General features: G+C 33.4%; 1 protein-coding gene across 1 annotated transcript in view; it reads left to right on the top strand.

Annotated features, from left to right (window-relative positions):
- The first annotated feature begins 205 nt into the window (after window positions 1–205).
- Window positions 206–13,834, top strand: part of LOC120344171 (valine--tRNA ligase-like) — a 37,549-nt gene continuing 23,920 nt past the window's right edge. The window contains exons 1-20 of the mRNA XM_078112590.1: window positions 206–438; window positions 537–732; window positions 1,252–1,395; window positions 2,096–2,292; window positions 2,792–2,954; window positions 3,392–3,488; window positions 3,993–4,084; window positions 4,549–4,673; window positions 5,520–5,589; window positions 6,244–6,341; window positions 6,801–7,002; window positions 7,404–7,607; window positions 8,193–8,336; window positions 9,097–9,272; window positions 9,791–9,925; window positions 10,205–10,319; window positions 10,743–10,919; window positions 11,507–11,612; window positions 12,443–12,567; window positions 13,147–13,294. Of these exons, the coding sequence (XP_077968716.1) occupies window positions 299–438; window positions 537–732; window positions 1,252–1,395; window positions 2,096–2,292; window positions 2,792–2,954; window positions 3,392–3,488; window positions 3,993–4,084; window positions 4,549–4,673; window positions 5,520–5,589; window positions 6,244–6,341; window positions 6,801–7,002; window positions 7,404–7,607; window positions 8,193–8,336; window positions 9,097–9,272; window positions 9,791–9,925; window positions 10,205–10,319; window positions 10,743–10,919; window positions 11,507–11,612; window positions 12,443–12,567; window positions 13,147–13,294 (2,854 nt within the window). The 5' untranslated portion in view covers window positions 206–298. The remainder of the gene's footprint in view (window positions 439–536; window positions 733–1,251; window positions 1,396–2,095; window positions 2,293–2,791; window positions 2,955–3,391; window positions 3,489–3,992; window positions 4,085–4,548; window positions 4,674–5,519; window positions 5,590–6,243; window positions 6,342–6,800; window positions 7,003–7,403; window positions 7,608–8,192; window positions 8,337–9,096; window positions 9,273–9,790; window positions 9,926–10,204; window positions 10,320–10,742; window positions 10,920–11,506; window positions 11,613–12,442; window positions 12,568–13,146; window positions 13,295–13,834) is intronic.

The raw sequence follows: 13,834 nt of genomic DNA on the forward strand, positions 1-13,834 counted from the left end.
TAATGCATTTGTGTGTATGTGTTGTGTTACTTCCTAATGCCATATTCAAATACACGGTAAAAGAATATATGCTATAAATTTGATAACGACACCTAGGCTACTTCATTTTATTGTTCCTACCTAGACTTAATTTTTGAAAGTTGAGGTTTCGAACGTCTGAACGTCGTCTAACAGTACTGCAGTACCGGTACCGGTACGTGCGGTCAGACGTTAGTAGGTAAAGTTGCATTCAGCATTTGAATCTTTGGTTTTCAGTGTTCAGGTATTGGCAAATGATAATTTATTGGTTATTATTCTGATGATGTCTGGAACGGTATTATTTCCTGAAAATTCTGAAAATTATTTCTGCACCAAGATACTTGCTGCAGTTGAATTCAGCAAAAGCAAAGTGAATATTAAAGTTGAATCATCTGAATCTAAAGGAAAACCAGTTCCAAGGTAATGGTTCATGCTATAATATATATTCAGATATTTTGTCTAAATTCTTGGCTATAATCCAGTAATCAATGGCGTATAAAAAATATTCTGTTTCAAAGGTATGAGTCAGGAAGCATTGTCTTCACAGAAAACAATGCTATTTGTCGATCTGTTTCATCAAAAAGTTTGTGGGGAGACAATGAGTTTGAAAAATCCGCAGTTTATCAATGGATTGAATTTGCAGATGTAGAACTTTATATTCCTGGAAGCGTCTGGACATTTCCTATTCTTGGCATCAAATCTTATAATAAACAGGTAAAACGTGTTCATATATACCAGTCCTAATGATGATTTTATGGGGAATTCGGTGTTTCTAGTCCAAGCATATTATGTCTTCTCATTGTACTACTTCGTTTGTCACATTTTAAAATATATATTTGCACCTTGTGCTGCCTAATATTTTATATAATTTTTCCATGTCTAGTAGAATTTCGTACCACAAGTAGCCTACTTCTAGTGATTGTGGCTCAACAATTTTTGCATATGTGATTCCTAACTCCCATCTCACTACGTCATCCAAAAATTACATCACTACAGCTCACAGTGATGTAATAAGGCCTGTCAAAATATGTGGACAGTCGTCTGAAACGGCAGATGATCACCCAAAATGGGCAGTTGCCATTTTGAGCGATCGTAGCTAGACTACACCTACTAGAAATGGTACTAAACTATATCAGACCCATTTTTTTATATCTTGTATCAGTTATTAAATTTCGTCATTATTGCATTGTATTTAATATTTTTTTATATTCGTGGTTTTGTGTATTTGTACAGGATTTCGCGAAAGCAAAAAGTGACCTAGAAAATGCGCTGAAGTGTTTGAATTCACATCTGGAAACTCGGACATATCTTGCTGGTGACAGAGTAACTCAAGCTGATATTGCTTGTGCAGCTGCATTGTATCTACCTTCACAATTGGTAAGTACTTTTGTTTTGCTACTCATCTGTTAAATTATGGTTTTAATTATTGGAGTCTTAGTTCAATATTGGAAGCGTAGGTAATAATGAAATTGAATGTGTTTGCTGCATCCTAACACTAATTTAGTTCTTTGAAGTTTCATCTGACTGTAGTGAAAATATTTTGTAGTTTTAAATCACTTAAAAAAATCTTCTTTCATACTTCCTATACCAACTTATTCATTATACATTTAGGAATCTCTTGGTGCAAAGGCATGCAGTAATGTTGAGAAAAATGTTTAGTTTATTTCATTGATTTCACTCCCAACTTTTCAAATTAACATAATTGGTTGTCCTTATAATTAAATATTCTGGTATCCCGATTCTCATTCATCATGATCTAGTTACCTCAAGTCTTATTGTTTCACAAATTTGAAATAATGATGCCATATTTGAAGCATTTTGCATCATAATGGAAATGTTGGTTTAAAGAATAAAGACATAGTTATGTTATAAAATATTTGTTTGTATCCAACATCTGTTTATAAACATTAATGAGTTATCCTGGTTATTAATAAAGACTGCATGTGTAGTATGGTTTGCTCAGCTGACTAAAATTAGTTACAGAAATACTCGGTTTTGGCAACACCTAATTTAAAATCCAGAATTCAAGAATCACTAACTCATTTTGTATTATAAGATTTATGGTATTATTATGTAGGTATTGGACAAGAAAACATATGAACCATATCCGAATATGACCAGATGGTTTACAACTGTGATAAACCAACCAGAATTTCGTAAAGTCCTCAAAGAAGATAATGAAATTCAAATTTGTGAAAAAGCAGAAGTTTTTGATGGCAAAAAATATGCAGAAATGCAGAAACAAATTAAGGCATTGAAAGATAAACCTAAAAAGTAATGTTAATTATCTAATTTTTTAGCTTACCTATCCGCTGACAAATTTCCATTATTTATGTACTGCAGGATGCCATAATATTCGTTACAAACAAATGGTGCTCAGATTTTATTTTCATTCTATAAATCCGTTAGCTGTACTAAAGTTTTCAACACTAAAAGGCTATTATCACCAAGCTAACATATCCTATCTTGGGGCTCCTGAAGTATGCGAACCAAGATGGCGGACATCGAAATGTAATATGTGTACTAGGTTAGGGTTAGGCCGTAATTTCAGGTATAAATACTACGGGAGACTCTTGGCTAGTCTTCGAACTGATAATAGGACTAAAATAAGGAAAATTGGAAAAGAATTATCGCCTAACCCTAACCTGTTACCCATGTTACGTTCCGATGTCCGCCATCTTGGTTCGCATACTTCGGGAGCACCCCTATCTTCTTGTATTGGCAAATTTAAATTCTTGCATAAAGGCCAAGGTATTATTTTTTAACCTTTTAGAGAAAATTCAAAAGATTCTAAAAACCAGGATGATGAGAACTCTGGTGCTGGAGACAAACCTAAATCAGCAGCTCAATTAAAAAAGGAAGCGAAAAAGAGAGAGAAAATGGAGAAATTTAATGCAAAGAAGAGTAAAATGGAAGAACAGAAAAAAGCTCAGCAGGTGATAATTGAAAAGTTGCTTAAACATTTAAGTGAAGAAAAATATATCCAAATTTGTGTATATTCTAAAATTTCGCTGTATTTTGATATCTTTTTTTCCAAAGCCTATCTTATTTTTCTTGATATTATAATGCCAATTGAAACAATTTCTAACAGTACTACTCAAAAAGAATTCATAGGCAGGTTTTATAATTTGGCTCTGAACATTTTCTGCCAATGATATAAATTCAGTTTCAAGACTACTCTTGATAACTGAATGAACACAAGATTGTTTTTAAAAATAAAATAGAGTAAGAAAATTAGTAGAAAAACATTAACAATCAAGCCATATAACATGCTTTTGCCTAGATTTCTATTACAGTACTTTCGTTTTTGAAATCCTATACCACCAAACATACTCATGGTTATATTGATCATATTGTTCTATCAATTATAAAGCAAAAGAAACCTTCTGAAAAGCCAGAGAAGAAAAAAGCTGCCGCCATCATCAAGTATGAAAAAGACACAAAAGTTGGAGAAAAGAAGGACATTTCAGGTACGGTAATTTTCAAAGAAACATTTTGGTTCGGTTCACAGTTGGGACTGAAAATTTATTTCACTGATGAGGCCATGGTTATGGTTAAACCAGTGCGGTTTGAGTTTGGTTATGCTTTGCTGGTATCAAAGTAGAGATATGAAATTAGACTTTGAAATTTATGAGAGTGGGCTGGAGTTACTGACCCAATATTCGTTACAATATTCGCATTTGAAAAGAGTTGAGTCTCAAATTCACTGAATTTTTTTAATCTAAAGCTGCCAAAGTTGTTTGAATGAAACAAAAGTATGACAGAATTGACTTGACTTTCTAAAGCATTGTTAGTTGAATTTTGTCATGGTCTCATCAAATGTTTTTTCTCTTCGATATTTTATTAATATTTTTTGTATTCTAATCGTTTCAATCAGCAGAACTTTCCCCGCTGAAGATAAATTTACTAATAATAACCTGTGAATGATATCAGAGAGTCTATTATGCTAATCAGTAATCACTCTCAATTTCCAGGAGACATGCCAGACAGTTATAGTCCGAAGTATGTTGAAGCAGCATGGTATGGTTGGTGGAGAAAGAATGGATTTTTCAAACCCGAATATGGGGTATGCATGTTTTTTGTTTGGATTTTTTTAACCTGGTGATAAAAAATAAGTGCATTTTTTCTCACTGGAAATAACTTTTTTGTTTTCCTTTATTGATGCGTTATGTTTTTGTGTTTACTGTTTTCTTATAGTTTTTCATATAGCAGTAGTTTATAGTTTTTATCTTCCATTTGGTCATCCCGAATTACTTCATTTATATACCATACTTAAGTGGGTGACTCTTGGTTGCTTAATTGTAATGATTCATGTGAAACTTCCAATTACCAGGGCACTCTGGCACAAAATCAATACATTAATGTTGTTGTCATTGGTATGTGAAAGTGTGCTATTTTCTAAGCAATTTTGTTTTTGTAATATTAATAAATATGAAAAATTTTGGACTTCTAGTTCATTCTGAAACATTACACAAGCTCTGTGAAAAACTTCAGATTGATTAGATTAATCATCATTTTCCTTTTTTCCAGCGTAAATCTGTGTATGAAGCTAATCCGAAGGGAATGTTTATGATGTGTCTTCCTCCACCCAATGTAACAGGGAAATTACATCTTGGTCATGCTCTCACTAATACTGTTGAAGATGTTTTAACAAGGTAATATTTGTTTCCGATTGAGATAATTTGAAAGTTATATTTTGAAATAAACGTTCAATTTGAAAAGGGGTGTGCAACCTTTAATACAGAAGCGCCAGTTACAAATAACTGGGTGAAACCGGGGGCCGCACCATTATTTAACATAGGCTTTCTCAAAGTGCTGACACAAATATTTTTGTTATAAATCTTATGACATGCGTTGTAAGAGCATTGTAATGTCATACGCATATATAATAAATCGGACTCAAGCATGGGCTTCACAACGCAAAGGGATTGGAATTGCTTGCACGTACCAGATTAAACTAAATTAAGAAATCGTTACATAGGCCGAACACCATTCAAAATTGGCACTTCTCTGCGATCCGCTCAATTTTTTTTTTGCGAGTCGCATTTGACTCGCGGGACGCAGTTTCACACCCCTGCATTAGAACATAAAAGTAGAATTGAAATCATACTCATTTGCATAATTTTATTCCCGCCTTTTGACAAGACTGAAGTGGACGTCATGGAATCATAGCATAGCTGAAAACAATAAATTTTAATTTGCTTTGTGTTGTTATTGTTAACACAGTAATTCTATACTTCCATGTTCTTTATTTACGACTGATGAATCATACACACAACACAAGTACCCCTGTCTATTGTAGCTCCATTTAGTGATTGTTTAACACTTGAAAATAAAAAACATAGAACACCATGGCCAGACGACTACTAAACTATTGTAATATTCTATATATATATATATTTAATAATTTTCATACTTTATCTTTTAAAAATATGATTTAATATTGCATTAAAATTTATTCATATTATTTTCTGACATTAATAAAAACTCTTCGTTATCAGATGGCACAGGATGAGAGGTGAAACAACACTTTGGAATCCTGGTTGTGATCATGCTGGTATTGCTACTCAGGTACCGAGTAATTTTCTATATTTAAATCCATTTCAGTAAAAGTTTGATCTGAAGTAATTAAACTGAAGTAGGAATTGTTATGTATATTTGTTTTATTGATCGCATCCGAATACTGCTTTCAATACTATTTTAATTTTGAAAATCTAAGATATGGAAAATTCTGACTCCTTTGTGTAAAAATAAAAATTAATAAGCTGAATTATATATTTATTTGAATTTATATTGAAATTCTAGTTGCACTTGTATTAACGATTAGGATAGGATAGGATTTACATATTTATCCTGAGAGAGAGAGAGGAAAGACGATAAGACAGCTTAATCATATGGCGAACCACAGCCTCTCGTCCGGTTACTCGTTCATGTCGGGTTAGTTGGCCAGATATTTGTTTTCAGATGCATGGACTTGATTGTGGAAGAGGTCGTAACAGACCAGCGATTATGTGAACTACAGTACAGCGGCGAGGAGTTCAGCATTTCTCTCGCGCATATTTAACCCTGCATGGGATTCGAACCTGAGCAGGGTAATCAAAGGTGTGGTGGCGAGCATATTCCTAACGCTTAGCACGATGGGGCACACCGCCGAGATGCCATTTATGAAGTGATTTTCTTACAGCCAGCCTTATGCAAACTAATTCAATCATTTTATCTTTCTAGGTTGTTGTAGAACGAAAATTAAAAAGGGAGAGAAATATATCCCGTCATGATATCGGAAGAGAAGCTTTTTTGAAAGAAGTTTGGAAATGGAAAGAGGAGTAAGTTATCTTATGATATTTTTTAAAAAACCTCGCAAAAACTCTGATTGTTTCACATAATTAACAGAGGATGCCAAGAGGGCATCATGACTGCATACATATTGGCCTGAATATTTATAAATCTTCTGTCAAAAAATTTTGTTCAAGCCAAGGTAAATGAACCTTAATAAAGATTTCGTTCTTTCAAACCAGGGAGGGCCTAAGCATCTGAGTCAGATTTTGTATCTTTTTATTGATATTGAACCAAAAATTGAATTCCGGGAGTTGTTATCGTGGATATGTATTGCTAGTTAATGGAAGTCATAATTCGTGACAGAATTTTCTCTACTTTTAGTTGTCAAAATTTTCGTCAACCTGAAACCAGCGTTGATGTAAATTCTCCAAGACCCCAGAGCTGTTTTAAACTCAATGGCAAAGTGTTTCAAAATTGGCCCATTAATGTTGTTATTTGTTCTCTAGAAAAGGAAATAGTATTTATGAGCAACTGCGCAGTCTTGGATCATCATTGGATTGGGATCGGGAATTTTTCACAATGGATGACAAACTATCGAGAGCTGTAAAAGAAGTTTTTGTGCGATTGCACGATGAAGGAGTTATTTTCCGAAGCAACAGACTTATCAACTGGTCATGTGCTTTGAAATCTGCTATATCTGATATTGAGGTTTGTGTGCTTTACTAGGCGTCCCGGTTGTAAAATTTTCATGAGCATTTGTAGTGAGCATAAGATTGGTATTTTTAACAAAGATTAAGGCTAGATCTTTATTTACTTCAGATCGAATAGGTTTAAATACCAAGTTTAATATGCCGATACTATTCAGATTAATATAGTATGCGAACCTTTAGAATTCCAGGAATATTTTTGCGCCAATTCTGACCAATTATGGTTTCTCATTTCCGTGAATGCCGTTTCATCATATTAATTTCTTGTTGTATAAAGTAGAGCAAATGATGCCATATCCTAAAATGACTATCTAAATTTCGAATTATTATAACATATTTTTGACAAATTCAACATTCCATTTTCTATCTTTTTCACGCTGAATTGAAATTCAAATTTTTTAGGTTGATAAAAGAGATTTACCAGGAAGAACACTTCTCAATGTACCGGGTTATGACAAGAAAATAGAATTCGGTGTTCTTGTTTCATTTGCATATCCAGTAATTGATGGAAAACCAGGTGAAGAGGTCATTGTCGCAACAACAAGATTGGAAACGATGCTCGGTGATACAGCAGTTGCAGTTCATCCGGAAGATGAGAGATATAAGGTGATAGCTGAACATAATCATCTAATTTCTTACGGAATGAAAACAAAAAATAATATTAAAATGCAGTGATAAAAGTTGATCACGTAATGGGATTTTAAAAAAGTTTTTGTATTGTTTCGAATTCTCACTTCAAGCAAGGTTCTAAGTAGATTATACTCATATTCAATTATAAACTGAAAAAGAAACCACATATCGAAATTCAGCATAATATCAAATTGATTTAGTTTTCACGCTTTTTCAGTTTATGGTCTAATTACCATTTTATATGTATGGCCCATGATTGTATATCAACTAATTTTCATTTTTAATAAAGGAAAGATTTGTTGGTCTGGTATCTTGGTATTGGACCTATTTTGTCTGCATTCACTTTTTTGGTTTATGTCTTAATCTCTCACAATGTATACAATATGCTTACACAGCTTTCATTATTCGATAAAATGAAAGTTTCATCACAAATTTTGATTGAAATCCTGGATTTATATCAATATAACAAATTTTACAAAGATTGATTCCCTTTGTCATTTAGTTGTCAAATGAGAAGATATTCCAAATTCCACTAATTTCAGATTTATTCATTTTTTTCAGCATTTGCACGGGAAGTTTGTACAACATCCATTCTGTGATCGAAAAATCCCTGTTATCTGCGATGAAATGGTCGACAGAGAATTTGGTACTGGTGCAGTAAAGATAACTCCTGCTCATGATCCAAATGATTATGATTGTGGAAAGGTAAGAAAGATCTTCACACAATCTTGTTACTCTTAAACAGGGGTGGGCAGTTACTTTTCTGAGTGGGTTAGTTGCAGATAATAGACTTGATTACTGAGCCGGGGGATCGAAACTCGAATTTCAGCAGAGACAAATGGGCCGGATCCAGCCCACGGGCCGTGGTTTTCCACCCATGCTCTGAAATGCCTCCATTTTGTAACTAATTGAATCGGTTTTCCAGATAATTTCAAAAAATAATACTGGAAAATAATAGAACTGGAAATTGTTGTTTTTCTACACATTGTAGATCTAAAGACCTCATTGTTCTAAAATTCACATTAGATTCCCAAGTAGTCATTTTGATATCTTCAGAGGCCTTGTAGTCTTCTTTGTGAACTATATATTGACTTAATATAAATGTTTTTTAACGTACTACTAGCTCGGAGATCGAGATCTACTGCTTCATATCGCCAAATATTGTAAAGTAGAATCATGTATCCATCCCTACTCCCACATAACTTTTAAAACTATTTACTTTTGTTACCTGCCCAATTTGTGATGCCTAATTAGTGAGGTGCATGCGTTTACTTCGGGATTGTCCCGAAACAAAACGTGGTAAGCCTAACCTGTGATAGCAATATATTGGGTCCTTATGCTAACAACTCAATAAGCTATAATATTATACTCTCTTAAAAGGTGTTGATGAATGGGTGAATGATAAGATGAATGGGTAAAAGGGTTCAAGATTTTTTAAGTTCCATTTTGTTTTGTTTATACACAGAGGCACAATTTACCTTTTATAACTATGCTGAGTGATACTGGTGAAATTGCTAACACAAATACAAGGTTTGATGGAATGAAGAGATTCATTGCGAGAAGCGAAGTTGAAAAAGATCTCAAAGAAAAGAATCTTTATCATGGAACGAAGGATAATCCTATGGTTGTCCCAATTTGCAGGTGATTGTTGGTATAGGCTTAACAATACACTGGACAAATAGCTATTGGTACATAAAGGAACTATAAGTGTTTGAATTTATTCTTCTTGAAAGTCAGCTGTTGTTCAAATTAAGCCATTGTAATACTGAGCAATGTATAGACCATTGCTCTTCAAACTTTTTTCATCCCGATTCAACTCACTTGCCAAGGTCGAATTTTTTCGTGACCCTCCGGAACTAAAATAAAAATCAAGTAAAATTTCATAATACAGAAAATATGCATACTTCGATACTTGCATATTATCGCACGAAAGATTGCATCTTCGCTCTATTTTATGATGGTGGATCTCAATACTGGTTCCAAATATTTCGAATATGACCGATATTTTGTTTTAACATAAGTTAGTGCTGAAAATTTTTTATTATGACCCCCAATTAGCTCTTTGGCAACCACCGAGGGTGAAAAGCCCAGTTTTTAGAGCTCTGGTATAGACTTAAAGTATTTATCGTTTTCTGATAATATCATTGTTTTACTCACAGTCGATCTAAAGATATTGTTGAGCCAATGATCAAAGCTCAATGGTTTGTTAATTGCAATGACATGGCACGAAGATCTGTTGAAGCAGTAAAATCAGGAGAGTTAAAACTTGTTCCAGATATTCACAATAAAACATGGTTTGTAAATAGGTTTTATTTTATGTTTTGTTTGCTGGAATTCAAATGGATTAGCTGATATTGATAAGTAATTTCCTATACCATAATTAAGTTTCAGAAATTCTGACAATATTTCGAGAAAGACTAAAGGGCGAATGTTGAAATGTTGATTTTTTTTCAAAAAGCTGTGTTATTAATCAGAATTTGAAGCGATAGTCAATAAAAAGTTAGAGATGTTCAAAAGTCAACAATACTCATTCACTCATTTTCTTAAAACAGTTATTTTCGCCATTGATTTAGGTTCATGTGGCTTGAAAATATCAGAGATTGGTGTATATCCAGACAGTTATGGTGGGGACATAGAATTCCTGCATATTTTGCAACTGTTGATGATCCATCTGTTCCACCTGGTCAAGTAAGTAGAATTGATGTATTCCAGTAGAGTTTACGCCAAATAGGTATTTACATAAAATAATAAATGATTTGACTTATTAACAATTGGAGTATATGAAAAAAGATAAGTTTTAGAGGGTTTTACTTTTATCTAATATCTTCATTTACAGATACAATTCAACGATGTCATATTTTATTCATATCTAGTGAACAGACACTCTTCTCCTTGAGAAGTGCATTACAAAAATTTAACAATCTTACAAGCTTCTTTATGTTAAAGCTTGATTGGGAATAAATGGCAACCAATTGTCTTTTCATGAAGTGAAGAAAAGTGGGAATTATTTGCTTGCACAATTTGCCACCAGTTATGCCAAATTCACCACCATTGACCTCATAGTTGAGATTGGAAATCCCTGTTTCTTATTGGATTGTCCTTTTGTTTCAGAGGACAGATGGAAAATATTGGTTTTCCGGTCGAGATGAGAAGGAAGCTCTTGCTAAGGCAGTAAAGGCGTTCAAAGTCGATGAATCAAAAATATCGTTAGAACAAGATCACGATGTATTAGATACCTGGTTTTCATCAGGATTGCTTCCCTTTTCCATTTTTGGTTGGCCAGATGAGGTAAGTTGAAATCTCTTGTTATCTTTTTACTGGTGTTCGAGATGGTAACTTTTTAATGCTAGCAGTAGCAGATTTAAAGTCCATAAAATAAATTTTCATTTTTCTGGTGAAGAATTGTAGGTAGAAATTAAAAGATTTTATTATTTAGAATTTAATATTTTGTATTGTTTGTAACTTTGTTTATACAATAACATGGATTAAATTTCAGTCCTATGCTATATTACTAGTCAAAAAACAATTGTTGTTGTATGTAAACTAGTTTACTCAGTTTTATTTGTTACCAGTGGAGCTCCTCACATTGAAAAATATTTGGGTCAAAATGTATTGGGTGTGTTAGTTAGCGCGAATGCCTAGTGTTTAGAAAGTTGGACCTAGTATGTTTTTGTCGCTACATGATGACCTAGCGTTTAAATTGTTAGTAAGGCTTACCTGCGGCCTTAACAGAGCAAGTCGTCAATATAAAAAAAAAATTAAAATAATGAATATAAATAAAAATAAAAATCCCTGTACTCCTAATAATCACCTCACCCAAATGGCAATATTTCTAAAGAATTAATGGCTAATGTGTTAATCAATTTTATTTCCAGACTCCTGATTTGAAATATTTCTTCCCTGGAACACTTCTTGAAACTGGTCATGACATTCTGTTTTTCTGGGTTGCAAGGATGGTCATGTTCTCCTTACATTTGACAGGTAACAAGACATTTTTGTTTCATACTATTTTCAATAGGAAAATTTTTTTTTCTTGTCGATATTATGAAAGTATGTTGACAACTAGAAATAAATTCGTAGAGATCGGGGTTTATGTAATTTCATCATACTTATCTGGAGAATATACGTTCATATTGGGGTTGACAGCTGAGCACTAATTTACCTATTCTCCAGTATAGCTTGAGCTTCATTTGAAAAGCAATTCAGCTTGAGAAAATGTCCAGTGACGTTTAATTTTTGCCAAGAAAACGAAGTTTCGAAAAATCTTGTGATTTTATTTAAATTACGAAAAAAATTATTTAACTATAACAGCGAAGCTAACTTCCTCAAATTTAATTTTGATTGACCAAGCAGCTGTCCGTGAATAGTTGAATCGAGTTTCTGGGCAGTGTGATGGCCTAGAGATAAAACGTTAGACTCAGCGGTGTTTGCATGTCACATCACACATGTGGTCAAATCCCGTGCCCCCCACCTCACCCAGGGTGTGAAAGGTTGGGTTGGTTATGCCAAACCGGAAAGATCTCGTTCTTGCAAATAAAAGTAGCTTCTCTCGTAATATTACATGTCAGTGGCTGCTTTTATAGTGTCTCCTTAGAATTGAAGGATAACATAAAAAGTTTAATCAAACCATTTAATACCTTGTAAGAATTAATTTGAATCAAATTCGGCATTCAAATAAATTTTCAACCTTCACAATTTGGATTCCCTCATCAGGTTGTTTATTGGTTGTTAAATGAAACTTTCGTTGAGTACTTTAACGCCATTCTACTCTGTGAATATTTGTGTTGATACATAAACTCGTTATTTTATAGATAAACTTCCTTTTAAAGAAGTTTATTTACATGCAATGGTACGAGATGCTCATGGAAGAAAAATGAGTAAAAGTTTGGGAAATGTCATCGATCCTAGTGATGTTATAAACGGAATCACATTGGAGGTAATGGCAACCAAATTTCATATATTTCTTGAATAAGGCTCCTGTACAATCAGATAATTTACTATAGGAAACTATTTGGTTTGGAATTGCCTGAATATTCTACAATTTGGTATACTGCTTCTATTAAACGCCGAGTATGGAAGATACTAAAGGTTGCTACATTCTCTTTATTTCTTCAGTCTTCTATCATACAATGATTTTACTTGTTTTTTCTTCAAAAAATATTTTACCAGAGAGGTTCCCAACCTTTTCTATATTATTTTCTATTTGCCTCGTTCATATCTCTTATTCTTCTTGTACCTTCAGGTGTTTGTTCAATCTTCAAGGGACTTTTAGCTAGTGTTACAGACAACTTGCACTCTGGCTTTCAATATGTTCATCATAAATATTTATTGCAATAATACAAAATAACGAGTATTATTAAAACTATATCAAAAACAAAGTACTAGTTCTGCATATTATTTATATGAAATAATCGAAATTAATCTAAAATGCACTTTTGGTATGGACATTAGCTAGTGAAAAAATCTATATAAATATTCAATATTACCGGTAGTTAATATTATGTTTCCAATTTAGGAGCTTCATCAAGCCCTTCATAATAGTAACCTTGAACCGAGAGAAGTTGAAACTGCAAAAACAGGTCAGAAAGCTGATTATCCAGACGGAATCCCAGAATGTGGAAGCGATGCTTTACGATTTGCACTCTGTGCCTACACTTGCCAAGGTTTGTTGTCAGCTTATTTGCTTTTTCTTTTTCTGCTCAAATTGGGATTAAATGATATATAAAAATGGAAAGAAGATTGAGTTGCAAGTGACCACACTGAGAGCTGCATGTATATTTGTTGTTGTGACAGACAGGGATCTCTATGACAAATTTACTATTCGCAATTGGTTATATCTGGCATAGTAAATTCTTGATTTTAGATATTACTCAGAATATTTTCGTCTGAAAATTTGTCATTCTAAGCATTTGAAAGCATGATAAAAAATCTCAGATAAAAAAAAAAGAGACTTCATTCAACTTCTGATATAGTGATCGTGATGTGTAATCCTTGGTGACACAACAAATAGACATTAAGATATTATATGCTGGGCGATATTAATGCTTGTGGACAGCATGTTGGGCCTAACTATCTTAGCGTTGCAGGATAAAAATCACCGAATCAAAACCCCATGTCCTCTTTCTCATCTAGAGTGTAATAAAAGTTACTCCGGTAGTATGCGAACAAGGTGACTGACACCGAAACGTAGTATGTGTACCAGG

This window comes from Styela clava, chromosome 5 (assembly GCF_964204865.1).
Source record: "Styela clava chromosome 5, kaStyClav1.hap1.2, whole genome shotgun sequence".
Taxonomy (NCBI): Eukaryota; Metazoa; Chordata; class Ascidiacea; order Stolidobranchia; family Styelidae; genus Styela; species Styela clava.